At 60.5% G+C, this 27,791-nt stretch overlaps 2 protein-coding genes and 1 long non-coding RNA gene across 8 annotated transcripts; 1 reads left to right on the top strand and 2 right to left on the bottom strand.

The window, feature by feature from the left end:
• Positions 1-53: 53 nt before the first annotated feature.
• PRR7 (proline rich 7, synaptic) lies at positions 54-10,590 on the bottom strand. Of its 3 annotated transcripts, none has more exons than XM_053912944.1 (3): positions 10,310-10,590; positions 832-1,485; positions 54-612 (listed from the first exon to the last, which is right to left on the bottom strand). In XM_053912944.1, exons 2-3 carry the CDS (start codon positions 1,241-1,243, stop codon positions 215-217), a joined length of 810 nt encoding a protein of 269 aa, XP_053768919.1. In that variant the 5' UTR covers positions 1,244-1,485; positions 10,310-10,590; the 3' UTR covers positions 54-214. The 3 variants fall into 3 exon arrangements, with proteins under 3 accessions (XP_053768919.1, XP_053768918.1, XP_053768920.1); XM_053912943.1 differs by lacking the exon at positions 10,310-10,590 and adding an exon at positions 10,014-10,256; XM_053912945.1 differs by lacking the exon at positions 10,310-10,590 and having other exon boundaries at positions 832-1,491.
• LOC123478431 (uncharacterized) lies at positions 8,845-13,118 on the top strand. The gene is made up of 3 exons (XR_006653632.2): positions 8,845-9,322; positions 10,645-10,884; positions 12,613-13,118. It is a non-coding gene; the product is annotated as an uncharacterized lncRNA (long non-coding RNA).
• On the bottom strand, positions 12,960-27,791 carry GRK6 (G protein-coupled receptor kinase 6). Of its 4 annotated transcripts, none has more exons than XM_024577834.4 (16): positions 27,577-27,791; positions 23,887-23,982; positions 22,816-22,928; positions 22,621-22,698; positions 22,171-22,271; positions 21,757-21,849; positions 21,591-21,654; positions 21,308-21,448; positions 20,854-21,044; positions 20,016-20,053; positions 19,836-19,925; positions 18,253-18,461; positions 18,035-18,172; positions 14,864-15,001; positions 14,646-14,780; positions 12,960-13,999 (listed from the first exon to the last, which is right to left on the bottom strand). In XM_024577834.4, the coding sequence occupies exons 1-16, from the start codon at positions 27,626-27,628 to the stop codon at positions 13,946-13,948; spliced, it is 1,731 nt and encodes a 576-aa protein (XP_024433602.1). In that variant the 5' UTR covers positions 27,629-27,791; the 3' UTR covers positions 12,960-13,945. The 4 variants fall into 4 exon arrangements, with proteins under 4 accessions (XP_024433602.1, XP_071075583.1, XP_045041651.1 ...); XM_045185718.3 differs by lacking the exon at positions 12,960-13,999 and adding an exon at positions 14,029-14,453; XM_071219482.1 differs by having other exon boundaries at positions 12,960-14,001; positions 19,836-20,053.

Genomic DNA, 27,791 nt, shown 5'->3' with positions numbered 1-27,791 from the left:
GCACCTCTGGTCACCACAACCTTGGGTGCAGCAGTGGGTATCCCCTCCACTTGTTACCAAACGGAATCACACACCTTTATTTTCCTCAAAGTGTAACAAACGGGGTAAGAAATCCCTCCCACCCTCCACCCCCCGCAGTCCAAGGGAAGCATTTAAAAGGCCCCGCAGTCAGGCCAGGAGTCCGCTAGTGGGGCCCGGGTCGCCGGGTGCCCCTCTATACGGCTGTAGTCCTCCCGAACAAAGGGATGGAGACCGGCAGGCGCCAAGCTCCGTGCTCCAGCGGCTCGCGGCTGCTGAGATCCGAGTCGGTCCAGCTGGGGAAGACCCGGCGGCCACGGTCCGCCTGCAGGCAGAGTGCAGGGCAGGGCGCCGACGGCCGCGGCGCGCTGGGCAGGTGCAGCGCTGACGTGTAGCCTCGGTCCAGGTAGAGCGGCTTATAGCTGGGTGGCGGCTGCTCTTGTTTCTCCGCGCTCTCGCGGCGGCTCAGGAAGGGCGTGACGATCTTGCGATAGAGGCCGCGCGTGTCCGTGAGCACCTCGCTGTATGGCGGCGGCGGCTCAGCCATCAGCACTGCCTCTTCATAGCACGGTGGCTTGGACATGTCCGATTCCGCTGCGGGGTGGAAAACGGTCCGAAGGCGTCAGGCCTCCGATCCCAGCATCCCGCAGAAACTTTGGCGAGCCGCCAAACCCAGGCCCAGACCGCTCCCTCGGAGGTTAGAGGAGTCTGCCCCGAGGAAAACCGGCGGGTGCGTCAGTGGTGAGCCAGCCCGCGGCCGAGGCCCCCCTCCCCCCGGCTCACCGATAGCCTCGGGCGCAGGTCGGCACTTACCTTGGCGAGGGTAGCTCCAGGGACGCGGCGGTACGGAGAGGTGCGGCGGCGGCGGGTGCGGCAGCGCGTGGTGGTGTGTGTGGGGATGCGCGTGTGGCTGCGCGGGCCCGTGATGCAGCAACGGGTGCACGTGCACGTGCTGGTGTGGGTGCGCCGGCGCCTCAAGGCGGCCGCGGTGAGGTGGTGGCGGAGGCGCGAGGCCTGGGGGGCTCCCAGCCAGGCTGCCCTCGAGCTCGAGGGGCTCCAGCTCAAGGGCGCGTAGATTCTGCTCACGGAGTCGCTCCTCCTGGCGCCGTTTGAGGCGGCGGCGCAGGAAGCTGCAGAAGCAGCACAGTAAGACGATGAGCCCCCAGATGAGCCAGAAACCAGCGAAGCACGTTAGGAACGTGTAGGTACCCTGGGACATAACCATGGCGGCGGCGCGGGCGGCGGGTCCTCGGCTGCTTCACTGGACACTGGGCTCCTCTACGTGGCCCCCGGCCCGCGCCACGCTCCCAGGCGCCGCCAGCATCACTTGGGGACCTGCGGCCGGGGGCTGCCCGCGTCGGGGCTCAAGTTGTGCGCACGCCGGCGGGGGGCAGCAGCAGCGGTGCCCGCTCTTTCCCATGGCGCCGGCGGGCGCGCGGGTGGGCCTCACCCGGGACCGCGCGGGACCTACGGGACAGACACAGGGCGCGGTGAAGGTGCGCTGCAAGCCCCGACGACTTCCCTGCCCGCACCTGTGCCCTGCGCAGCCCCGGGAAAGCCTCCTCTGCTGGAACCCCCGCACTCGTCGGGGCCCAAGTGACGTCACCGAAGGCAGTGACGTCACGCCCCGAGGTTTCCCCCGTAGGGTTTTCCCAGATCTGAGATTTTGCCGCGGCCTCTGAGCCGAGGGGAATTCCAGGCCGGCCGGCAGGGGGCGCGAGAAGGCCAGATTCAGCCTCCAAGAAAGGGAGATTAGCCACCCGCGTCCCCAGGACACAGCTCTGAGAGGGTTTCAAGGCCCGCGGGCCGACTCCCCCCCCCCCCCCCCCCCCCCGCTCAGGACGCTAAAGAAAAGCCTCGGTGCGGTTGCAGGGCGGCGGGGAAAGGGTGGCTCACCTAGAGCCCCACAAGCAGCCACCGGCGCCCAGCTTCAGCCCTATGCGTGTGCTTAGCAGCCCTGGCACTCTAGGTCTTGTACCCGCTCCCACCCTGGCTGCCCAACAAAGCCTGAAACAGCCCAGCCCGTACCGCGGCCTCCCAGTCACCGTTCGGGGTGGGGGGGCCGGAGTGATTCCGCTGCTACCGCACGCCACCTGTCTTTGTGCCGAACGCCCGCCCATCAGCCCGGCGTGGGCTGTTCCCTCTCCTCCCTCGCTTCTGCCCGTCTGCCTGATCGCGGTTCCCTCTCCTCCTACCCCTGAGTAGCTGCACTTTGCCTTGCCCTTCTAGCTCCAGGAAGTCGGGTCGCTTCCCCTCAATTCTTTTCCCTTCTGCAGAGGGGAGGTAAAGCAGCTTGTCTTTGGTACCACCTGATCCCACATCACTCCAGATGGGCACTTATCGTTCCGACTCCCCTCCACAGACAGGATTGAGAGGGCAGCCTTGCATCCTAAGAGGAATGTAGGAGGGAACCCTGACTGCGGAGTGACAGGTGGCAGGCGACTGTTCACCACCCCCGCAGAACAGAAATGAGCCCTTCTTGAATGCCTTGTACCCAGGGGTTTTCATATGCAACCCTTTAGGGTAACTGGAATTATTCCTATTTTACAGAGAAGGAGGGGGGTGGAGCAATTAGCTGTGTAGATGGCAGGTGGCTGTAGTTTCAACCCAAGCCTGGCCACAAAACCCAGCCCCGGGGGGTGGGAGAGTGAGTGCTGTTGCCTGAGCTACTCTGTGGGCCTCTTCCAGGGGTCCCACGGACACCCCCATCCTCAGCATGTCCAATGCACACACTTTCAGCTCTGGGGGCCATGGTGGGCCTGAGCCCCAACCTCAGGGGAGGCCAGGCCACAGGCCACCCCAGATGGCTCCTGTCTGATTCCACAGCTGCCTTGTGCCATGTGTCAGTTGGTGCCCGTGCCAGTCCCTTTCTCCTGGGCCTGCGATGCAGAACAGACAATGGCAGGAACAATAGCCCCGCCCACCCCCTCCACAACCCTGCAGGGAGGCTGCCATGGCGACGCAGCCCAGATAAAAACTCCATGCTGCCAGTCACTAGGAGTTAATTAAATCTGTGGCTCTCCTTGTCCTGAGCCCACAGGAATTTTCAGGAATGCTCTGAGGAAGTTGGCACTAACTAGGAGGCTCCTCGCCTGCAAAGCAAAACAGCTCTGGGTCAGAAAAAGGTGCTTCTGGGGCTGGAGGTGATGTTTAGCTGAAGGAGAAACAGACATACCTGCCAGGGACTGTCCTAGGCCCTTGCCAGGTAGCATCGTGTGTGACCTTCCACACCACTTTCTCCCTGAGGTGTCCATCTGATACATGAGGAGACAAGCTCAGAGAAGGAAATGAATTTGTCCCAGGTCACACAGCTAGTAAGGGCGGGTGGGCTATGATTTAGCCTGAGTCTGAATCCAAAGTCCTTCCCCTACGTAACAGCTGAGCTATATATGAAAAGCCTGGTGTGTGTGAGCAGCGCAGGACAGGGGGACCTGGCAGCTGCAGGACACCGGGCAAACTGGCCAGCTTGTAGCTGAAGCAGGCCTTCCTGTTCCTTCCCACCAAGGCCCTGGCCCTTCTGGCCACCAGCTCCAGAGTGGGAAAAGGCTACAGGTAAAGGAAACATGGGGTGGCAGCCCCTCAGTGAACTAGGAACAAAGGACAGAAACTGATTGTGCCCTCAGGGGCCCAGTGCAGCTGGCGGGGCATTAGGCTGTGTCAGGCCACACCCAAGACCAGCTGAGTGCCACCGGGGCCCCACAGCCAGGAGGCAGGAACTACTGCTGCATTTTACCCACTAGGCCACTCGGTGTCCAAGAAAGGACGTATCATGGCTGAGCTGGCCCTCGGACCCCACACTGGCGCCAACACCCAGTCTGAATGGGCGGGGCCCTGCCCAAGGCCTGCCTCCTGCCCAGCATCTGGCCCCACCAGAGTTGCTCTGTCCATCCCATCTAACCCACAGTCTATCCATCCTCATGAGGACATTTGTCCAGGCCTCGCCACATTCGCCTCCTGACCAGGCCAAGCTGCTCAAGGGCTCCCCAAGGAGCATCCCTTTGCTCCTTGGACGTCTGTCATGCTTCCGGCAGACCCTGCTGTAGCCTCTCATACACAGCCACTCACCCTCCCCACCCCCTCCTGACTGTTCACAGCGAACACCTGCTCCGTGTGTGCCTCCGGCTGTGCTAGGTGTGGGGCCCGCAGACGGACTCATCCTTGAGCCTGCCATTTTACGTTGGTTTTCTGTGTGTTCCCTCTTTCTTTTCTTACCTTCTCGTGGGTTGTTTGAATGTGTTTTAGGGTTCCATCTTGACGTGTCTGTAGAGTTTGTGAGCATATCGCTTTGTACCGTTTTCTAAGGCCACGTGCTCCCTGGCAGCACGGCAGGGGAGGAAAGCAAGGCCCAGGGCCAGTGAGTTTCTTAAACTCCATGTCACCTCAGCCCCCTCTTCAGTGGCCATGGTGGAGATTGAGCTAATCTGTGCAAAAGGCTTGGAGATGCTCAACAAACATGAGTGCTTCTGGAGGCTTCTGGGCTGGGGGTGCAGAGGTGTGCTCCCCGCCCCAGGGCTGGGCACTGCAGGCCGTCCCGCAGGCATCCTGAGGACTGTCAGCATTTGTCCCATTTCACAGAGGAGAACGCTTGGCTCCAGGAGGTGAAATGACACCTAGGGCCACCTAGATCTCTCATTCTGGGCCTGGTGCACCCCCGCAGGCACCTGACACACTGCCTCTCCGCGTGAAGAACCCCAGCTCCGCAACCTCGGGCCCCAAAGATCTGTTACTGGGTCCTTTATCTCAGCAAAGGGCCCACCAGTGACCCCATCAACCAAATCCTGTCTCTATGCTCAGTGTAGCATGCCTTCATCTGACCGTTTCCTTTGGTCCCCCCGCCACTGCCTTGGCCAAGGCCACCCGCATGTCTCACCTACGCCCCTATTACCATGGCCTCCACCACTCTCTCTACTTCTGCTCTGGGTTCCTGCCCAGCCCACCCGCTCTCCACATTGCCCATTTTCCCCAGGCCCTTCTGGCCTGAACCCCCCAGGGACTCCCCACTGCCTCAGGGCACAGCCCAGCTCTCTAACACGGCTCTGTGGGATCCTCTCGAACTGGAGTGAGCGTCAGAGCCACCTGGAAGACTTGTTAAGACAGAGTTCTGGGCTCCGCTCCCAGGTCTGGGATGGGGCCTGAGAGTTTGCATTTCTAACAAATTCCTGGCCCATGCTGCTGTTGCTGGCCCAGAAAGCAGACGGTGAGAGTGAGCCGCCAACCTAGATCACGGCCTCTGAGCCGAGCTCCTGCCAAGGCCTCTCCAGCCTTCCCTCTCAGGGCTCCGCTATTCATCCCACCTGGAGTTCAGCTTCCAGTTCTGCTTTCTCCCAGGTGGGGGGGTGGGGTTTGCCACACAGCCCCACTGCTCTTGCCCCAGTACTCACTACTCAGCCTCGCGGCCTTGCCTGTCACTTGCCTGGACAAGTCAGCCCTGAGCCACCTCACCCCCAGGCTGGATGGGCAGCCCGATGATGTCACACTGCTCTGTAGTGGCCTGTGCCCGGCACCAAAGGCTGCCTCTGTCCTGATCACCTGGCACACAGTAGTTCAAAAACCTCTTGTTGAAGGAGTGATGGGAGGTGTCCAGTTACCTTTTAGCCGTAGGGACAAGGAACACCTCAAGAGCTGAGTCTGATCCAATTAGTCCCTGGGAAATGTTGGCCATTCATCAAAGTGTCACTGAGAGGGAAGCCACCACCCAGCTCCAGGCCCTGGCAGGGTGTTCTGTAAGCAAGCCCAGGGCCACACGTTGACGTGAATGAGAGGATAAGACCCCAGGCAGGCGCTGGCCAGGGTCTGCAGCGTGGGCAGGGGAGACGCCAAGCAGCTGGGGCTCTGGGTCATGAGGTTCGCTGCCCGTGAGGCCAGAGCTACTGGTCCAGTGGAGTGACAGGGACTCAGACCAGGGGACAGAGGAGGGAGGGGAGTGTGTGTGAGGAGTGAGGATGGGGTGGAAGACAGTGGCTGCAGGGGGTGGGGGCAGGTCGGAGAGGGCAAATGGTGACAGGAGAAGACTTGACTTGGGTGGTGAACACACACTACACGTAACAGATGACCTGTTGTAGAACTGTACGCCTGAAACCTGTAATTTTATTAAGCGATGTCACCCCGATAAAGTCAATTAAAAACAAAGAAAATGTAAAAATAAATAAATAAATGGTTTACAGTAAAAGAAAGAAAGAAAAGGAAAGAAAGTGGCTGCTGCCCTGGCCGGGTAGCTCAGTTAGTTAGAGCATCATCCAGTGGGCCAAGGCTGCGGGTTCGATCCCCATCAGAGTGCGCGAGAGCATCAACCAGTGACGCATCAACAAGTGGAACAGCCAAAATCAACGTTTCTCTCTCCCTCTCCAAAACCAATAAGTAAATTTAAAACAAATTTAAAAGGCCCTGGTTGGTGTAGCTCAGTGGACTGAGCATGGGCTGCCAACCAAATGGTCACCGGTTCGATTCCCAGTCAGGGCACATGCCTGGGTTGCGGGCCAGGTCCCCAGCTGGGGGCGTTCGAGAGGCAACCACACACTGATGTTTCTCTCCCTCTCTTTCTCCTTCCCTTCATTTCTCTCTAAAAATAAATAAATAAATTTTTAAAAAGTTTAAAAAAGAAGAAAGTGGCTGCTAGCTTGTCCTGTGTACCCTGCCTGTGCCAGGACCCTGCTGGCTTCTGTACATTCAGTATCTCAGTGACACCCAGGGGGTGGCTGCTGCCATCCCTGTGCCACAGACAAGGAGCTGGAGCGGGCTCAGGCCCACAGGGTAACTCCCAGGTGACTGTGAAGTCCACTGTCCTGGCAGGAAGGGCATTTCAGGAAGGCACTGGTGACATTTTTACACTCCTCCCTCACCAAGACAGATGAACTCAGGCCAGAGAGATGATGGGAACTGTGCCAGCTGCCAAAGTCAGCCAGGCATGGAGCTGGCCAGAGCCTCCTTCATCAAAGTGTCACTGAGAGGGAAGCCACCACCCAGCTCCGGGCCCTGGCAGGGTGTTCTGGACACTTGACCTGAGCCACAAGGCCAAGAAACGACGGCAGGGTGTTCGGTAAGCAAGCTGACAGCCACACGTCGATGTGAATGAAAGGAAAACCCCATGCAGGCACTGGCCAGGGTCTGGAGCGTGGGCAGGGGAGACGCCAAGCAGCTGGGGCTCTGGGTCATGAGGTTTGCTGCCCGTGAGGCTAGAGCTACTGGTCCAGTGGAGTGACAGGGACTCAGACCAGGGGACAGAGGAGGGAGGGAGGAGCCCAGGAACCCAGGGCTTGGGGAGCTGCAGGCAGGGCGAGAGAGACTGGGCCCCGGGGGGCTTGTGGGCGCAGAGGCCTTACATGGGTCAGGGTCTAACGTACTCAGATCTGTCCCTCCACGGGGGTTGGCCACACCTTGAGGGTGAAGAGGGGGATGAGGATTCCCTCTCCTGAGGGGCAGCCAGGTCTAACACACAGAGCACTAACAGGGGAGCCCTGGGTTCAAATTCCACATCTGCCTTGCCCTGCCCTACTGGGGCTGGGCGACCCCATCCCAGCTCCTCCCACGTCCCAGCTGAAGGCTCTTCTCACTGTCACACAGTGATGATGAAGCCTGCCTGGCTGCACGGGGCAGGAGCAGAACTGATGAGGGAGGTGAAACACACTTCCAGACCAGCGTGCACAGCTGCATGCAACCAACCAAATGCCAGCATCCTGCAGCCTCGAGAGGTCTGGAAGCCAGACCGTGGTGCCACATCTGCGCATGCCGGGGGGTGGGGGTGGGGGCCGTCTGGCAAAAAGTGCCACCACTGTACTGTGGACCAGGGACCCCACCTCGCGGCCAGCAGGCTGCACACAGTTTATGGGTGTGTTTGCTGGCCCACAATCAGTTTTTAAAAATTAATTAGTTACCAACATTTAGAAACCAAGGGTTCTTACATAAAAGCCTGAATTTCTGGCTCATCTTGAAAACCGGACAGCCTGGTCATACCCAGTCCCTGAGCTCACCCTGTGACTGGCAATGGCTGAGTAGCTCCTTGGCACTCCTCACTCATCCCATTGCTCCCTGTGCCCTGGAGGCGCTGGGTGCCCAACCACTGAGCTAGACTGAGCACCCCCAGGGGCCAGCCCCGTAGGGGCCACTCTTTGATTAATCCCTTCTCCCACAGCCAGGCTGCAAGCTGGTCAGGCCACAAAGTAAGGCTTAGGCCCCTGGGGTTTCCCAGGGGCCTGAGGCAGACCTCACTGCTCGGTCTTTCCGGGAGAGAGAAAATGGAGGGAGTGAGGGAGGGCAGCCCAGCAGCACACAGAACACCTGAGGAAGCAAGAATCTGGCTGATGGGTCTGCAAAAACGAAAGATGTACCAAGGCCAGAGGACGGCATTTGGTCCCTGGCAGTGGGCGAGGGAAGGTTAAGAACGCCCCTCTCGAAGGCTCTACAGCTCTCTCCTGCCTGGCCCGCCAGAGATCTGTAGCAGGCAGAGGGGCTGTGCCATCAGAAGCGGCGCTGGAAATCTCGCTCCACAGTGACTGGCTCTGTGACCTTGGGCAAGTCACTGCGCCCCTGAGCGGCAGGAGTTTTCAGTTCCACAGTGGACATGCGAGCTTACCTTGCGTCACTGTTGTAAGGACTGGGAAGGACGGGGGTGGAGCCCTCGCCCCAGGTCTCCCACGGAGCGGGAGTGGAAGGAAAGGGGCCTGTGAACAATCCCCAAAGCCCGGACGGGACTCAGGCCTGGCTTAGCGCGCCAGCCATTCATGGGCATCTATGCCAAGGTCTCAAATGCCCAGGGTAATGGTCACCTCTGGTGCCCAGGACACCTCCCTAGATGGGAAAGGAAAGCCAAGGGTGGTGGCTGTGGCCTGTGGTCGGGGCCTGCGGTCAACAGGGGCTGGCATCTGCTGAGTCAGGCCCAGGAGGGCCAGCTGGAGGGCCAGTTCTCTCCCCAGCACACTGCTGCTGAGGGGAGGTTGGGAGGGGAGCCAGAGGTCATTTCCTCTGACTCCCTGCACTGCCGTTCTCCCAAAGGAGCTCCCCTGGAGGTCAGGGCATCTCCATGTGGCACTGGCCTACCAGCCAGCCTGCACACCACCCAGCACAGTCTGGGCTTTGTGCTCAGACAAGAAAGGGACACTTGTGATGGAGACAAAGGGCCAGGGCACTCCCATCTGGCCCGAGGTTCAGCTTCCCGGGGTCAGCAGTGTCCTTTCCTCCGCCCCTGCCCACACTGCTCCCATCCCTCCCTGGAGAATGGCGGCTTGGAACGGGGAGCAGAGGCCCACCACCAGGTTTGGCACATGCCCTGCGGTGAGGACGAGGAATGCGAGCTTCTTTCCTCTCCCCGGTAAGGAACATCGTCTCTGCAGCACCCAATTCGGGTTGGGCCATTTCAAAGGCAGGGGATGGTGGGGGGTGGGTAGGGGTAGCCGGGCACAGACCTCAGACCCAGCCTCCGTGCCTCCGCCTGCCATGGCAGGCCAGGGCGGCCCCACGTTTACAGCCACCCCAGGAGCCTGCTGCGACGACTGCAGCCACGTGGGAGCCAGATCGTGCCCACGGGGCGCTCGCCCCCAACTCCCACCATCAACGGGCTGTGGAGGGAGGCACACCCAGACGAGCCAGAGGGGCGAAGTTACCCCCAATTGCGAGAGGAGGAGTCCCCGCATCCCCTATCCCCCTGCGCCCTGGGGCTGCGGTCCCGCGTGGGGTGGGGTGGGGGAGGGGTGGGAGGGAGCGTTGCCGCCCCGCAGCCGTGTTGCCGGGGAGTGCAACCCCGTTGCTATGGCAACCGTTTCCAAGCGAACCGGTGGCTGCTCGCGCCCCGCTCCGTCTCCCTCGCTCACTGGCGCCTTTCCTTTCTCTGCCTCCCTCCCTCCCTGCGGTGGGGCCTGGGGGAGGGGCTGGCCGGGGCGGGGGTCCGGGGTGGCGACCCAGGTCCGGGGTACGGAGCAGAGCGCGGGAAGGGGCCGACCCGGGGACTGTCTTCCGCCCGCACTCCGTGTCCACCAGCTTGCTGCCGCCGCTGCGGTACTCACGGGCCCAGGCATCCTCCTCCAGCTCGTCCTCCTGGCTCCGGGAGAGCGGCGCGGGGCCCGCGGACAGAGCCCCCGGCCGGGGGAGGCGACGGTGGCCCCGGGGAGCTGACTGTGGCAGCGAAGGCGCCTCGGAGCGAGGGGCTGGAGCCGCGGGGCGCGCGCACGGGCACGTTCACGGCGCGTCCTGAGCCCGGCGTGCGCGCGCGCGCGCGGCAGCCGGCAGAGGGCCCCAGCCCCCCGCGCCTCCCGACGGAGGAGACAGCTCCGTGAGCCAAAGACAGAGGACCCACACCCACCTGCCGCGCCGGGTTCCCCTGGCACAGGGAATGCGCTCGGCACGCCTCACCCTTTCTGGCAACAGGCTGTCTGGGCCGGGCACACGCAGGCAAACCCAGTGCACACAATCGGCCAAGCACACGGATGCTCAGCCAAGCAGCTGAGGTCCAACACACACACACACACACACACCTCAGCCTGGAGAGCACACGGAAGTCCCGGTTTTGGTCGCATGCCGACAGGGCCTGCACTCATGCCGTGGGCAGGGTTGGAGCAGGCAGGTACCCCAATGTGGTGCTAACTCAGGAATCCATGGCCTCCTCCCAACTCTAGTCTCCTCCCACTGTGTCCCCAGCAAGCCTGCATCACCACATGCTTACTTAGAAGGAGCAGGAGGAGGAGAACCATATCGCCGGCCTCCACGGACCCTGCTCATCCCCAGCAACAGAAGTGAGCTCTGGCGAGGGCCTCACTGTCTAGGCCGAGCCTGAACCTGAGTGTCTACCAGCCTCTTTACTGGGTTCTGTTTCATGGGAGAGTATCATTGCATCCCAGGAATGTCATCGTGGTGGACTGCTCTCGAGATGCACAGTGGGTAGGTTTCCAGTCCGGGTATTCAGACTCCTTGCGTTTGGACTCTGGCTCACCAGGGCAGACCTGGCTGCAGCACCTTCCTTCTGGGAGTTGTGCCCTGATGAGAATAGGGTCTGCGACTAAGACCCTGGAACTGTCCCAGTCTAGTTCTTTCAATCTATCAGCTCCCGCACCATCCCCCCCTTTTTTTAACAAACATTTTCTAACTTGCAACCAAGGACCCCTAACAGCCCCACCTGTCACAGAGCTCTATGTGTGGGTGGCATGTGTGTGCAAGCCCTGCCCCACCTAACCGCATGGACTGAGAGTGGGGGGTTTCCCAAAGGAAACTTGGGGTGCTTTTGTACTTGCTGGGCAGACCCCTTTCACATGAGGCCCCATATCCTTAACACAGCTTGCAAAGCCCTGCTTGGCTTGTCTCACTAACCTCTGCTCCAGCTGCTCCCTTTTTCCACCCACCTCCCCGCTGCATCCCCAGCCATCCTAGACCACCAGAGGCCCTGACCACTGACACACCCGGTCCTTTGACCTGGGGGGCACCAGCCTGGACTCTGTGGCCAAAGGGCCTCCCCTCAATAGCCCCATGCCAGTCCCAGCCCTGCCAGCTCTTGAACGATCTCTGCCATGCAGGTCCCAATGGGTCCCACTGCTCCTGTGCCTGACTACCAGGCTGAGCCCCACGCTGGCAGGGGCCTTGTCGCCAAACCTCCAGCTCCCACCTCAGACCTGGATGGGAGCTCAGGGAAGGCTTGTCGAGAAGCGATTCTGGGAGTTTCCTCTGCAGAAATGGTGCACTGTGAGCTTTAGGGTAAGGTGAATCCTAGCCAAGAAGTTTCCTGGATGCCTCCCTCGCCCAAGGTGGAGCTTGGTGGCAGGTCTGGACCCATTGCAGGTGGTGTCCCCCAGGTTCCTTCCTGTCCACCTAGCACTCACTCACACCTGCCCAGGGATGGGCTCTGGGCCACTGCACGCTGATACCTCCCAACTGCCCTCCCCCCCCAGAGCTGGAGTAGAGGGGCAAATGTATCTTGGGCCCCAACCTCAGGGGCAAGATCCAGCCTCATCTTCAGCTGGCTTCCTCCACCCTGCAACAGTTGCTCACCAAGCTGGAAGACTCAGCAAGGCCCTCTCCATGCCATTCCCCTCAAGTTAACAGAAAAGGTGGTGCATACTCCACTCACCACCCAGAGGTGGGACAGCAGAACAGGCTAAGTGGGTGCTTGGAGCCTTCTGGCTGCCCCTGAGAGAACTGTCAGCTTGGCAGCCAGCACCCACTCCCACTCCCCCGGTAGGTGGGAGTCCTGTCAGTGACCTCGGGGTCAAGGGGTGGGGTGACTGGCTGTTCCAGTGGTTTCTCAGAGCTGCCTTGTGAGGGGCTGGGTATCGCCCTCATCTTCCCAGGCAAGGAAGGGGCCTGTGCAAAGCCAGTTTGAAGTGACCAGGCTGGGACTCAAACTCGTAACAGCGAAGCTCATGTGGCCTCCACGGCACGCGGTACCCAGCACAGATGCAGAAACAAACCCTCATGGTGGTTCCTGGGGGTCCCAGAGATGCCCACAGGGCTGTTCCCTGTGCCTCTGGTACAGCCTGATCCCTAGCACCCCCATTGCCCCAGGGCCCATCTCCTACTTCAGGGGCAGAGCATGGTGGTGACCCTGGGCCAGGCACCCAGCAGGTGAGACAGACTTGGGCAGGTGTTTCTAACAGCAACTCCCACCTTACTCCCCAGGCTGCTCCAAACCCACAGCTGAAGGCCAGGCCTCCATGGCCTCGGAGGGGACACTGCCAGCAGAACCCACTTCTGGGGCAGAGCCAGGCCCCAAGCCTCTGCCCTCAGGCCTCATCCCATTTACAACAGAAAGCTGAAGAACCTGGTGGGTGAGCTCAAAGGCCACTGAGGAAGGGCTGCCTGGAGCAGCGGACCCAAGGTCAGCCCTGGGGGGATCCTGGGCCTTGCTGGAAGGGCTGCCCCCAGCAGGCCCACCTCAAAACCCTTCCAGCTTCCAGCAGGGCCAGAGAAGCAGGAAGACCCCTGGGGCACCGGGAGCAAGAAAGAGGCAGGCGGGGGCTGCTGGCCAGGTTTGTGCTCAGGCTGTATTCACAGACACGTGGCAGCTCACATCAGACAAAATGAGTAATAAAAACTGGCTTTAAATATGGAAAACCAGGGTCCTGTAAACCCATGCTACCCCAACACTGGGACCAGGATGACCCCAGGGTCTGGGCAGGGCTGGGCAGTCTAGGGTGTGCGCACAGCCTCAGCCAACCCCCTTCACACACCCCCACACACGCACACACACGAACATAGGGAGGGGCAGATTATTGCTGGCCACACATATCTACTGTCATGAGGGGAGTCTGGAATGTTTGAGGGTTGGCCAGGGACAAGCCGCCCCCGCCCCCCACCCCCCGCCTGGGATGGGGCATTTCTGCAAGAGGGTCTTCAGGAAAGAGCCCGGCATGAGACAAGGCGCCCTGGGAGCTGGAAGGCAGAGGCAGACCCGCCTGGGACAGCCTGGGCAGTGGGCAGGTGGGCCCCAGGGTCAGCCCAGTCTCTGGTCACACTTTGGCATAGGCCCCAAATCCAGCTCTGACCCGTGCTGAGAAGGGCCTGTGTGGGGCCCCAGAGGTGGCGGCCTGAGCCCAGGGCAGCAGGGCGGGCATGAGTCTCGCTCTCCCTCGGAGGTCGGCGGTGGTGAGCACAGTGCTTGGGCGCCCAGGGGCCCGAGGAGCCGGGAGTTTGGCAGCGGCCCCTCTGCCAGCTCCAGCGTGGGTCTTCAGGATGCTTGAGGCGCTATATACATTCGTACAAATACATAAATCCAGAAAGCCCCGAGCTCCACGGACGGGAGCTGAAGGGACGCACCTTTGTCCCCGGGACAGCCTAGGCCTTGTCAAACTCAGCCAGACCAGGGGCTGAGGGGCGAGGACACTGGGGACAGCTCCCGCTGCGTTCCCCAGGCCATGCCTTCAGTGGACAATGGGGAGGACCACTGTGCAAAACTGTAAACAGCACTCGGAGTAGCTGCTACCGCCAACCGCTGGGGGCCTCAGGCTCGGGGCTAGAGGCGGGTGGGGAGCTCTTCGTCACTGTCGCTGCAGTTCCCACAGCAATCCTGGAGGGTGGGGAAGACACGGAGGGAGAGAGGCAGAGCACGCGCTGTTAGCGACCACTGCCCTCGCCGGGTGGCCCTGCTAGGGCAGTCCAGGGGCTTCCCAGGGCCATGCTCTGGGGAGGGGACCCCCCACGAGGGGCCTGGACATCCGTGCAGAGGCTGCCAACCACAGGCTGAGGTAAAGGGGACCAGGGGGACCCCAGGCTGTCAGGGCAGGGCCCCATCCAGCCGCTCTTTCCTGGGGCCGGTGGAGGCAGGGCATGGGGAGACAGACGCTAAGCAAGGCTAGCAGCTTGAAGGTGCTGGGGTGCAGGGAATGGAAGCAGGGAGGGTAGGGGGGGAGCGGGCACCGGACTTCTTTCTCCCACATCTCGCCTCTGCCACGGAAGGGCTGCCCGTGGCTCCCCGAGGCCAGGCAGAGGGCCAACCCACGGGGAGCCTACACTGCTCACCTCTGGAAAGAGAAAAGAGGCCGTGAGCCCAGCCAGGAGCGGGGGACAGGTGGGAATGAGGCCAGAGACCCTGGGCACCTCTGGCACGGCTGGAGGAGGCCCACTCACAGCACATGCGGGCGCCGGCTTGGCCTCCTACCCACCGTCCCCTGGAGCAAGGCTGGGGGCCCAGGTAGGACACTACTGGGGGTTACCTGGCGGCTGAAGAGTCTCTGCAGTAGTCCCTTCTTGGGGGGCGCAGGTGGCTGGCCCCTCCAGTCCAGGTCTGGGGGAACTGAGCCGTCCAGCCCGAAGACATTCAGCTCTTGGAAGCACTCGGTTTCCACCATCTGCCATAGGACGGGCAGCTTTGAGAACTGCCCCTGGGGCCACCCCCGGAGCCCCCCACCCCCACCCCCTGGGCAAGCCCCACCTCGTTCTGCCAGGGGATAGGCACGCTGCCCGTGGCAAACTTCTGGTAGAAGTCCTGGTCAGTGGGCTCCAGCTCCACACCCTTCACCGTAGAGAATTGTTCGATGTCCAGGACGTCCTTGCAGTAAATGGCTTGGGGCTTAGGGGACAAAGGCTGCGGTCAGGCAGGAGCACCACCCCTGCTCAGGACAGCTCAGCCCTGAGGGCCACTCTAGCCTTGGCCTGGTGGTGCTCTGCCCCTCACAGCTCTCTGGTTTGGAGCCAGTGACCCCTGCGCTTTCCAAGCATGGCAGTCCCTTCCCTTTGAGGCTCAGTTTCCCCCCTGTAAACTGGGGATCACTCTCCCTCACTGACCCACCCCAGCCAGCAGCCTCCAGTGCCGGATGGAACCACTCACTACCCAGCGTCCCCTCCATCTGCACAGTGGTCTGGGTGTGCACCCGGTGAGGTGAGCGCAGGCTGAACCTCAGCAGGTGCTTTTGGCATGGCCCTTCATGCAGGGCCCAGAGCTGCAGGGTCCTCTGTCTTGGGCTGTTCAGCAGCTAGCTCCATCCCCTCATGCTCCACAGCCAACCAGGGGATTAAACCCTCCCAGCTCCCCAGCACCCTGCTGAGAGCCCGCCTCACTCCACTTTCTTTTTCATCGCTACATTGTCTTCTACGCTTGACCCCAGCCAAAAGGCGACAGACACACTGTCTTCTAAATCCTACTGTGAAGGGTGTCAATTAAAACATCACCACATAAAGTAGTGCAGCTGATGCCCTGGCTGGTGTGGCCCAGTGGTTTGGGTGTCACCCTGCAAACCAAAAGATCGCTGGTTCAGTTCCTGGCCTGGGTGGCGGGCCAGGTCCCCGGTCGGGGGGGGGGTCTCAGGAGACCACCCATCAATGTGTGTCTCAAACATCGGTACTTCTCTCCCTCTCCTTCCTCTCTAAAAATAAATAAACAAAAATCTTAGTTCAGCTGCTTTGGACGACAGTCTGGCTAGTCCCCAATCATTCCGTGAGCCAGCAAGTCCACTCCTAGGTATACACCCAAGAGCAAAGAAAGCTGCATGTGCGTGTCATTCGAAAGAGTCACGAAGGGAAACACCCCTAGTGTCCACCAGCTGATGAAAAACAAAACGGGCAATGTTCACGCACTGGAATGTTGTTCAGTTAGAGAAAAGAGCCGCTACAGGCTACAATACCAATGAACCTTGAAAACATTATGCAAAGTGGAAGACGCCAGTCACAAAGGGCCTAGTTTCGTTTATATGAAACGTCCGAACAGGCAAATATAGAAACAGGAAAATCAGCGGTTGCCAGGGCGGGGGGGAGACGGGGACAGCCGCTGATGGGAACAGGGCCTGGCAGGGAAGGGGGAGCGAGGATGCTCTAAATTGGATTGTGGTGAGGGCCTCGAAAAGCCACTCACTCGTACTTCAAAATGAGGGAATTGTATGGTATGGGAATTAAATCCCAATAAAGCTGTTAAAGGTTGTATTTCCACCTGCTACTTCTAGAAAGTAAAACTCCAAGGCATGGGTTTTCTAACTGGGAAAGCCATCCAGGGGCAGTGGGAGGCTTCAAGGTTAAACCAGAGGACGTGTGCGCACCTGACGGGCGCGTGAGGGGCAGTGCAGCCCTGTGCTGGCTCAGCTCCACCCCCACAGCGGTGCCCACTTCTCGGGGTGCCAGTGAGGCCCACATGACACAGCCCTTCAGAGGTGGCAGCCTGCTAGCGGGTCCCCCACTTCCACTCATCTCTTCTGTGGTCCACCACCCACACCTCACATTCCTGCTCACTGGTCCCCAAAGGCCCCCGTCCCACCTAAAGATGCATCTGTTATACTGACCCCTCATGGCAAAATCATCATCTCTCAAGGCTGGTCCCTGCCCCAGGACTACACAGTTCGACAGTTCCTTCTCCCTAGACTGCTCACAACCCGAATCTTGGCTGGGTTCTCTCCTTCCCTTATTTCAGGCTTCTGCTGAACCAGCAGCTGCTCCGAGACCATCCTGTCTAACGCCCCGCCCCCTCCCCGCAGCCATTCCTCATCTTCCTAGCCTGTCTCACTCTTTGAGGCTGCATCTCATGTTACCCAAAATGTTTCCACTTACTGGTTTATACTGGTGTGTTATCCCACCAAAACATGAAGGCAGGACTGGGCCCTGTTGACCTCATTATCTCTGAGGTCCGGCCCATCCGGGCACTCCAATATTTGTTGAATTAATGAGCAATCCCACATGTGGTTGACAGCTAACGACCTGGTCTGCCTCCCCCGCATTCCTAGTGAACAGGGGACCCAGTCCTCTCACACAGGGGAGGGGCAGTGAGCACATGACCTGATCTTGGCCACTCAGAACCTTCCCTGTGACTCTATACAGAAAAGCCTGAATTTAGCGGGAGGATCGTCAACAGGTTGAAGCAGAGCCAATTCGTGAGGACACCCTGGTGTCAGCCCAGCTCTGGCGCTTTCTGGCCAAATGAACCAACAGACTCCACGTTGGGCATAAATCAGACTGAGCTGGGTTTCTGCCACTTGGATTCTGGTAACTTGAGGCTATTCCTGCCTACGGAATTCCCGACCCACCGAGATGCTCAGTAAATGCGTGAGACTCTGCAAGAGGAAGGGCTCAGCCCACAGGTGGGAGGCTAGCACCTCCAGGTTCTGCCAGCCTGAAAGACCTTCCCCCTGCTGTTAGGAGCATCCTGGTTTTCCTTTGGGGGACTGGTCTCCCCCACTGGCAGAGTTTCAGGTAGGCACGTGATCTGGGTAAGGCCACCGAGGGGCCTCTGGACACCCTGAGGCAGTGCACATCAGCCTGAGGCCTTTTCTTCTCCCTTTTTCAAAGTATTGGGCAAGAGGTGCTCTTTATCTACTGGGGTGGCGGAGCTGGTAGGATGTGGGTTTGAGCTGCTGGGCCCCAGTGCCACACCCTGGGGACAGCTGCCTGCCAGGAGAGACTGCACATGGACCCGCATTCGGGGAAGGAGAGGAAGAGAGAATTCCTACAACACAGGTGGAGCCCAGGTGGGGCTTTTCATTTCGGGGAGCCCAGGGATTATGTTCTGTAGGCTAAGCCATTTGAGGTGTGTTTTCTTACATTTCAACTGAAGTTGTCCTGACCCCAAGAGCCCCCAGCCCCTACCCTGGCGTGGCCCTGCCTTCAAATGGGCCACACTCACATCGGGCTTAAAGGGCGGCTCCAGCATGCCAGCTCCCAGACGCTTGAAGTTCAGTTTCTTAAAGAGGGGGTGCTCCTTCACCTCACGGGCACCGCCTCCACGACATCCGAGCCGCTCGGCAGGGTCCTTGCACAGGAGCTGTGGCAGGGGACGGGGGTCAGGGGGGCCTCAGAAGAAGTGCCCCCGGCCCGGCCCCGGCCTCCCGAGGGCCGCTGTACCTGGGAGCAGAGAGAGCGGGCCTGCGGGGAAAAGCGATCAGAGTACTCCTCAGGCACCTCCTTCACCAGCCGTTCCACCTCCTCCCGCTTAATCTTCTTTTTCCTCTGCTGGAAGGGCGACTGGCCGGCGATCATCTCATACAGGAGGCAACCCAGCGCCCACCAGTCAGGGCTGAACGTGTACCGCTCGTTCTTCACCACCTCCGGAGCTGGCGGGTGGCACAGGGGTCAGGGGTCAGGGGTGAGTGGGGGACAGGGGCGCCCCAGGAATGCCCAGTGCGTGTCAAGGCCAGGGATCAGCTCAAACACTGTCCAGCCAGGCGGGCACCATCCGTGGCCTGGTGGGGACGGTGGTGAGGAGAGCACACCCCTCGTCAAAAAGAGCTGACTCGGCCAGCAGGGGGCCAGGTCCTCTAACTGTTCAAAGCCAGAAATCCATATTTTTAATGTGAAGCTGTCTGGCTTATTCACGGTTGGCAACAAATTCTAATTGTTTTAAAAACAATTTGAAACATAATCAATATAATTTTTTTAAAAGACAAAAAAATAATAATTTGATTGATTGGCTGGGTGGCTCAGTTGGTTAGAGCGTCCTTCTATGCACCAAAAAGTGGCAGGTTCAATCCCCCGTTGGGGATGTGCAGGAGGCAACCTACCGATGTTTCCCACACAATGCTTCTCTCTCTCTCTCCCCCCGCCCTCTCTCTCTCTCTCTCTCTCTCTCTCGTAAATCCATAAATATATCCTTGGATGAAGATTAGAAAAACTTAAAAGTTAAAAATAATTTTGCCCCAGCTAGTGTGGTTCAGGGAATTGAGTGCCAGCCTGTGAACCAAGGGGTCACCGGTTTGATTCCCAGTCAGGGCACATGCCTGGGTTGCGGATCAGGTCCCCCCAGTGGGGGTGCGTGAGGGGTGGCCACACATTGATGTCTCTTTCCCTCTCTTTCTCCCTCCCCTCCCTCTGTCTAAAAATAAATAAATAAAATCTTTAAAAAAAATTTTTTTTTTGATCAAAACACAAAGGCAGGCCAAATGAGGACCGTGCAGCTATAACCTGCGGACTCAGTGTTGGACCACGGGAGGAGAGTCACTTGCTGGACGCCTACACTGCCTGTGGGGTGGGTACCTTGCTTCTGCTGCCTCTCTCTACCTTGGAGGCCACCCTGGCACCAGGTGTGACGACCACAGTCAGGGACGGGGAGGCTGGGGAAGGGAAATGTCTGGCCCAAGCACACAGCACCAGCGGGGCCGGGGAAGAAACCACCTGCAGTTGGGCATCTGTGTACCATGTCGTGGTCCCAGAGGGACACCTGGGGCCTCATCTTGGCCCCGCCCCGCATGGGTACTCCCACTGAAGGTGGGCAGGTCAGGGGAGCGGAGCGCTGGGGCCAAAGTCACGGTTTGAGCCCCCGCACTGGTGTCTCCTGAGAGCCCCACCAACAGGAGCTCAGTGAGTGAAGTGGCTTCGCATGTTGTGTGGAGCCCTGAGTCGTGACCTCCTGATCGACAAAAGAGGGACAATAGCTCTTTCTAGTCCCCGAGACACAGGAGACTCCCAAACAGAAGTCGGGGGGGACTCACCCATGTAGCCCACAGTGCCCACACGGCCTTTGATGGTCTGGCCCTCGGGCACGTGCACAGCCAGCCCCAGGTCGGAGATTCGGATGTGACCTGAATGTGGGGGGGAAAGCGGGATGCCCATTAAGCAGGTGGGCAGGACCCCACCCCACTCCACCCTACCTCTGTGGCCCCCCCACCCACCATGGTCATCCAGTAGGATGTTCTCTGGCTTCAGGTCCCTGTGGGGAGAGAAGGCAGGGTCAGACACTGCTCAGTTGCCAGGCAGCCAGACGGGGCCACCCCCTCCCAGCTTGGTTGCCTCCTGGGACGAGACATGCAGTAAGGTGTAGGAGCCATTTGCTGCCAGGGTGACCGAGAGCCTCGCCTTCCCCCTGCAGCAGCCCCGGCTTGAGGGAGCAGACGAAGAATCTATGGAACCGGGACCCTGGGATGCACTAGGCAAGTGGAAGGCATCTGCCCCTGGGGCAGCTCCCCAGGCATCATCAGTAGCTTCGCTCACCCCGGTTTCGAGGGGCTCCTCCTGGTTCTCCCCACAGCCCTTTGGTGGCTGCCTCTACCTTTCCTGTCTGTCAAATGGGGCTGCTCGTTCGTCCCCTCCAGGGCTACTGGGAGGCCCAAGGTAATCATCACCAATGACAGTAACAGGCAGAGCCCTCACTGCCAAGCCCTGCAAGCCCGGCTCCTGGCTCCAGTGTCTTTTATCGAGTTATTTCATTTGGTCCCAACGACAATCTGCCAGGCAGGAATTAGAGCCTGTGCTTTCCAGGAAAGGAAGTGGTATTGGGAGCAGGAAGCGAACTGGCACAAAGTCACAGAGAGGGGGGACGACTCCAGGCTCACACGGGTGTCAGCCAGACCCCAGAGCCTGCCTGGAGTGGGCAAGTATGGGGCCTGCAGCCAGCGCACCACAGGGCTCTGACGGGCTTGTGGCTGCGGAGCTGCCCCGGCACACCCGCGCTCTCCCACCACTTGCACTCCAGTGCGGCTGCAGCGCCGGCAGGGCGGCAGAGCTGCGCACCTATACACGATGCGTTCCCGATGCAGGTCCTCCAGGCCGCAGCAGATCTCCGCGGTGTAGAAGACGGCCCGTGCCTCAGAGAAGCCAGCCTGGCCCATGTGGTAGATGTGGAACTTGAGGTCGCCTCCGTTCATCAGGGTCAGCACCAGGCACAGCGCGTCCTTGGTCTCATAGGCGTAGGCCAAGCTCACCTATGGCCGAGGGGACCCGAGCCCTCAGGCAGGGCCACAGGCCACCTGGTGGTGGGGCTGGTGCCAGCCGCCCCCCAAATCCTGGTGCCTCTCCTGGGGGCCCAGCCTGCTTCCCAAGCCTGCCCTTCTCCAGCACCTCTAAGAGTGGGAGATGGTGCCTGGAGGGGCTGGGGGGGGGGGGTGAGGAAGAGACCTCAGCCTGGTGTGTGGGGAGGGCCACAGCATGGCCAAGGGGCGGGGCAGGGTCTCCTATCTGTACTTACTACAAACCTACTGTTCACTTTCTCCAGGATCTGCTTCTCATTGAGCGCCATGGCCTCCCCCTTCCGCTTCTTGATCCGCTTCTTCTCCAGTTTTTTGCAGGCGTACATCTTGCCTGTTGCCCGCACCTGGCAGGCGCACACCTACAGCCAGGGTAGATGGGGCAAATGGGAACCAGCTGTGTTCTTGCTCGGGGTGTGGGGGTCTCAGGGTGGGGGAGGGGCTTGTCCAGGACTCATCCTAGCCAGTCCATGCCCTCTGCAGGGGTCTGACCTGGCCACTCACCTCCCCAAAGCCACCTTTGCCCAGGACTCGGTACTGCCTGAAGGTGTTTTTGGTCACGGGCTGCCTGTGGGTGAGGGTTTGGGAAGCAAATGGCTGAGCAGGGGTCCAAGGCCTGTGGCAGCCCCAACTCCCTGGCCTGCTCCAGCCTAGCCTTCGAGGAGCTTACCTTTCCAGCCACTTCCACTGCAGGAAACGGTTGAAGTAGATGCTGTCGAGGTAGTCGGCAAAAGGGGCCACGCTCAGGTACTCGTGGGTCAGCCTATAGAGAAGGCCCAGCCTACCGGTCAGCCCGACACCCCGGGTTGTCAGCTTGATGGACCAGGTCCCCCCGTTACAAGCACGCTCAGCCCAAAAGGCAGCATCCTCAGCCAACCCTCCTGCTAACCCACCCAGGACACCTGTGCTGAAGCAGGATGCCACAGAGAGGGGACGCAACCTGCCCAAGGTCACACAGCAGGGGCAAGGCTGGGATGAAAGGCTGAGCCCCTCCACCAGCAGCTGAGCTGTTCACAGTCTGCAGGGCCCACAGAAGCCCCCTCCTTGGGGCGTAGTTCCAGGCCTGCGGGAGGGAGCGGCTTACCGGGTGAGCTCCTGGAAGAGGTCTTTGCAGGGCCCCTGGTCTAGCCGCTGCGCGCAGTTAGTCACCATCTGCCGGGGGATCTCAGGGATGAGGTCAGGACCCTGGGGACAGGCCACAGACAGGTCAGTGAAGGGGGACCCCTTGGCCAGCTGCCCACTCCTAGGGCAGAGAAGGCAGATATCTCAGGCCTGCCTGTACTGGGGGTGGCTGCAGGCCAGGGGGGGTGTCAGCCTGTCTGGTTGCTCAACTTGGTTCCTGCCTCTCCCCTAGAAGCCGGGAGAGGCGGAGCTGCCCGCAGGCTGCCCGGACCCCCGTGTGGGCTCCGTGTCCACAGTGCTGCCTGGTGGGCCTGGAGCAGCTCCCGGGCATCTGTGTCCAGGCGGCAGTCACTCCTCTCCCCGCCACCGAGCTCTGCCTGCTGCTGTCGCCCCTCCGTCTCTTCTCACTCACCGTGTGGCTCAGAAAATTCTGCATCAGCTGCTGCCCACATGCCTTCCTCTTCTCATCAGGGGTCACTTCATACTCAGCCTACAGGGTAGGAGGTGGAGAGGCTTGAGGTCTGGGGGAAGTACCAGGTGTGGGGCGCTGGGGCACACAGGCCTGGGACCTCCATCCGCCCTGGGTTTTGGGCTGGGCTGCACTCACCACCCCATCCAGGAAGGCAATGCAGCGGGTCAGCTCAGGCCTTGTCGCGCAGAACTCTCGGAACAGCAGGCGCCCAATAGGCTGCCGCTCACACAGGCTGTGGTAGTCACGCTCTGCAGGCAGAGGTGGGATCTGCTGGGTTCCTGGACCTGAGCCTGCTGGAGGGGCACTCCCGTCCACACTGCCAGGCCCTGGGCCCCCGCAACAGCGTACCGCGCTGTAGCACGGTGCCCTTTATCTCCTTTAGAACCCTGGCCACAGCTCTGAGCCGGGCACCCTACATCGTAGCTTGGGAGTCTGAAGCCCAGAAAGGCTAAGTGATTACTCCAAGCTCACACAGGCCGGAGTATGGCTCCAGAACCAGGCCCCTCACCTCCCCCACTGTCTCCTGGTTCACACCACTTGAATTTGTCACAGTGCTGGGGTTGGGTGTGGTCTGAGGTTCCGGCCAGGCCCGGGCTGGGCCCACACCTGCTGCCTGCCTGGCGAAAGTATGGGAGGAAGCTGTGGCTTCCGGTGAGCTCTAGGCTAGGCCTCCTTCCCAGGCAATGGAAGCAGCCACGATCTACTTGCCCAGGTGCAGGTTGTCAAGGGGGCCTGGGCAACCTCGATGCTGCTCAGACTTGGGGCCTCAGCCAGGACAAGCAGGAACTGGGCTCCTGGTCAAGGCTTTGCTACACCCCGCAGGGCCCAACTTGGTGGGGCTGAACACAGGCCTGGGGCTCCCAACAGTGCCTATCCATGGGCTGCTCCAGCCCCTACTGCACCCTCTGTCCCCTAGGCTCTGCTCCCCTAGGCCTGGCCCTTCCTTCCTCTGCTTCCCTCAAACTGCTCCAAATTGGACACTACCCTGCTCCCCGCATTCACCCACCCGCCCCCTACTGTCCCTTTTGCATTCTGCCCTCCACCCATCACAAGCCCAGGAACTGAAACCGGGCTGGGTGGTGCAGCCTCAGCCTGCCCCCGGACCCCTAAGTTTGCCATTTGGCCCCAGGGTGAAGTCTCAGGGGATGCTCCCCGGCACCGGCAGGTCCTCCTCGGCCCAGCACGCCGCCCCCACCCAGGCCTCACCGAGGCTGAGCCGCAGCTCCTCGCACTGGCTGATGTGGGGGAACTGCAGCATCTGCCGCCACTTCTTGCTTTTGCCTTTGCGATTCCCACTGCCACCTGTGGGAGCAAGCAGGCGCTGAGTCTGGCCACCACCATGCCTCCCCCCACCCTCAGTGTGGTCCAGAGGCCTTAAGGCCCAGCCCTGGCACGGCTCCTTCACTCCAGGCGGCACCTCGGACCTTCCTTCCACATGCTGCAACACACCCTCCCTGGGTCCCCGGACACACATGCTCCCCTGGGCCCTCCTGCTAGGGGTTCCTAGGCTGCAAGAGCCAAGAGGAGAGTACAGCCAGGCCACTGGGGGAGGGCGGGGTCTGAGGCAGCCTCAAACAGCCTGCTGTTTCCTAGCAGGTCGGGTTTCCCAGGTGAAGAAGGTAGAAAAGACCATGACAATGGAGGGACCTCGGTAAGTCAACATCCAGAGGGCAGAGATTCTAGGACATATGGGACATGCCTGAGAGCTGCCAGAGCCAGAGGGCAACCTGAGTCACCTGGCCCTGCGTCAGGGCTATCAGACACTCAAATAAGGCGGTAGCGGCGGGGGTGGGGGTTGGCACTCAGGATGCCCACCCCTGCACACAAGGGCTTTCCTGGCCCTGACACCTGCCTCATTTCACCCAGCTGACCCCTCAACTGCAGCTGCTGAGACAAGGTAGCAGCCCAAATGCCTACTACAAAGCCAGACAGCTACAGCACATGTGGACCAGATGGGCGACAGCAGGGAGAAGTGGGGAGTGTGGTGAACGGAGCCAGGCCTGCCCGTTCCGACAGGGGCAGCTGCAGCACAGCTTCAGCTGTGGCCCGGTTGCTGCTAGGCAGGAAGGCTGGCTCAGTGTGGCCAGCTCTTCCGATTTCTTCAAAGCACCTGGGAATCTAAACTGTTACATGAAATATTGATTCCTACTTTTTAAAAACTCCCACTGCAGCCAAATAAAACACGTGAAGAGAGCTAGCCAGATGTGATGGCCCAGGGGCCACGAGGTTGAGAATGGTGGAAGGGGCCTGAGTCTCAGAGTCACAGGCCTTGGCTGGAATCTCCAATTCACACTCTGGGCCCATCACTTTCCCACGATAAGCCTCGACTTCTCCATATGTATTTCGGGTCCAAAGCTACCTCCAGAGGTATTGTGAGGGTGACTGGCAGAGCCTGTGTACAGCACCCAGTAGGGCTGTGGCAACAAGGGGTGGGCCCCAAATCCAACCGATCAACGGCAATCTCAAGCTACCACTGTCCCTTGCCTGGCCTCAGTTTCCCCTCTGGTTTGCCCAGCCTTGTTTCCATCTGGCCTTGCTGAAGGCAAGTGCTGCAGGGGAAAGGGGCTGCCTTTTAGGGAGGAAGCAGGGCTGGGTCCCTCGACGTGCTTCCTGACCCAAGCTGCCCAGAGGAGGAAGTGTTGCAGGGCACCCATTGGGAAACCCAATAGCAGCCCTCCTGCACCCAGCACACCCCACAGTCATTGCTCCACTGTGAGTAATCAACAGACCCCCAACCCCCTGCCAGGCCTCCCCAGAAGGGGAACTCCTCCCCCACCCCCGCAGGTCCCTCCCCCAGCCCTCCATCCGCCTGCCTGCCTGCCTGCCTGCCTCCCCCATCCGTTACTTCCTCCTCCCCCTCCTCCCAGCCACATTAAGGCAGCACAGAGTCACAGGCAAATATCCTGTTCTGGAACTGCCACCAGAGTCAGTGGGGCTCCTCCCCAGCCTAGGTTGGTCCCCTTGCTGTGCCTCTGGGCACCTGAAAAAGGAAGGACTATACAAGGGCTCACACCCCCAGGACCATCTCACTTCGTCCTCACAGCAGCTCTGCCTGACTTGCCCAATTTCATGAGAAAACAGAGACCCTGACATGAACCAAGTTGTCTAAGACCACAAACCTGGAAGTACCAGAGGAAGGATTTGAACCCAGGTCTGCATACATACACCAAGGGTTCTCAAACCACTTAGGGCCTCAGATCATTGGCAAGCTGGCAAAGGTCCAGCCCCACACTGCTGGCCAGCTCATGAAGGGATTCCGATGCGGCCAGTCCACGGGCCAGGGTTTAAGACTCAGGGACAATCGGGATTTCCTTTAGTTTTCATGTCCTGCCCCCAAACACAGCACAAAAAGGTTACTAAAGTTGATAGAGGAGAGATGTGTCTAGAGCCATGCAGGTGGGAGGAACAGAGCCAGGTGGGGTGAAGGTTCCCCAGGGGAGGCACAGGTCCCCAGACTGGCCTCACCCCCTTATGCCTCACCCACACTCTGCCCAGGGAAGGCAGTGCCCTCAGCAAGCCTGAGGCCTGAACTGGCCACATCCCCGGGTGGAAGGCCTGGCCAGTCTCTCCTCACCCCTCCTCCCTGGCTTGCTGGATGACGAGGCAGAACAGAATCGGCAGATGCCCCCAGAGGCTGGGAGGAAGGCCCGGTCCCGGACTCGATAAGGGGGACAGGCGATAAGGAAGGCTCTGGGCACCAAGGACCCAGCTGGCCATGCCCATTGCCAGGCAGCACCTTCCTGGGGTCAATGCCCACTGGGCAGGCAGAAGGCACCAGATGCTCGGCCAGCTGGGGTCTCTTCTGGGTTTCCTATGGCCTGTGTAGGGAGCATCCTGTGTCCTACACTTGGGTCAGCCACAGTCTTCCTATGTGACCTGGGGGATAGTCCCTGCAAAGCGGGGTGAAAAGATGAGGCAGAAGACTCTTTCCGCCTGGAAGTCCAGCAACGAGTGGAAAAACTCTCATGCCCTCTCTGTCTTAAGAGTTCCGAAAAGGAGGGTCTCCTTCACCGCTGGCGGCCAGCACCCTGGACAGGACACAACACAGAGTGGGTGTCTGGTGATTAAGTTACCAAGGTGGATAGTAGCAGGAGAGGGGCAGATGGATGGCCAGGCAGTGAGGACCAGGTCTGGTCCTTCTGTGTCCCCAAGGACACTCTAGAGCAGGTGCCTACTAACATCTGGGGTGGAAGCCCTGAGGAGCTCAGCACACGGTTGGTTCAGACCGGCTCCCTGCGCCAGGCCTTGCACTTACAGCCCAGCCACCCCAGCCACCCAGCAAGCTCTCTTCTCTCAACGCTGCCTCCCTTACTTCGGTGCCTGTTTCCCCCACTAGACAGTGTGCTTCCTGAAGGCAAATTTTGTGACCCATTCACCTCTGTCCTCAGTGTCATGAAGCCCTGAGCAAGTGGCAGTCACGTTGGTACCATATGTGACCAGCAGTTCCCCCAAGTCGGATATTCGTTCATTCATTCTCCAAACCGTTACCCTGCACCCACTTTGTGCGGGTCCAGGCTGTGCGCCGGGGGCAGGGGCACGTGGGGGTAAGCTACCCCCTCCTGAGGCATCTTCTCACCTCTCTCCTGGGAGAGGCCCCACAGAAGCTCTCTTGGGTCTCAGGTCCCACCCTTCCCTCTTCCGTTCACCAGACCAGCTCATTCACCCCCTCATTCTTGCCCGCCGCGAGGGCGGCGGCCTGACCCCCGCCCCTTCCTGGGCCCGGGCTCCCGCGGGCAGGTGCGGAGGAGGACGCCCGGCCGGAAGGACTAGTGTCTGCGACCGGTACGGGGCGCGGAGAGTGCTGCCCTAGGGGATGGGGTGGCGGGGTCGCCCCACCGAGCTCAGAGGCCGCGCGCCCGCGTTCTTCGCACCCGGCCGCCCGTCCGGCCGCCTCACCTTCCCGGGCCTTGAGAAGCACCGTGTTCGCTACGATGTTTTCGAGCTCCATGGACTGCGGCGCCGCAGGGCCGCGCCGCCGGCCGGGATCGCACGCGGGAGCCGGGGCCGGATGGCGATCGGCGCGGCTCGGCTCGGCTCGCAGTGACCGCGCCGCGGCCTCCCGGGCCTCCGGGCCGCCGCCGCCCGCAGCGCACTCTCTGCCCCCTCCCCGG

The sequence above is a fragment of the Desmodus rotundus genome, chromosome 10, assembly GCF_022682495.2.
Source record: "Desmodus rotundus isolate HL8 chromosome 10, HLdesRot8A.1, whole genome shotgun sequence".
NCBI classification, from domain to species: Eukaryota; Metazoa; Chordata; class Mammalia; order Chiroptera; family Phyllostomidae; genus Desmodus; species Desmodus rotundus.
Note: the sequence above shows the minus strand (reverse complement) of the source record. Positions and strands in the feature narration are given on the sequence as shown.

What these genes read in the sequence shown, in the direction of transcription:
- GRK6 (XM_071219482.1), bottom strand. Translation starts at nt 27,628, where the DNA reads ATGGAGCTCGAAAACATCGTAGCGAACACGGTGCTTCTCAAGGCCCGG. An exon ending in GCTTCTCAAGGCCCGGGAAG is followed by an intron (nt 23,983 to 27,576) that starts GTGAGGCGGCCG and finishes TTGCTCCCACAG; the next exon opens with GTGGCAGTGGGAATCGCAAA. An exon ending in CTATCCCCTGGCAGAACGAG is followed by an intron (nt 14,781 to 14,863) that starts GTGGGGCTTGCC and finishes GTCCTATGGCAG; the next exon opens with ATGGTGGAAACCGAGTGCTT.
- PRR7 (XM_053912944.1), bottom strand. Translation starts at nt 1,243, where the DNA reads ATGGTTATGTCCCAGGGTACCTACACGTTCCTAACGTGCTTCGCTGGT. An exon ending in CTGGAGCTACCCTCGCCAAG is followed by an intron (nt 613 to 831) that starts GTAAGTGCCGAC and finishes TCCACCCCGCAG; the next exon opens with CGGAATCGGACATGTCCAAG.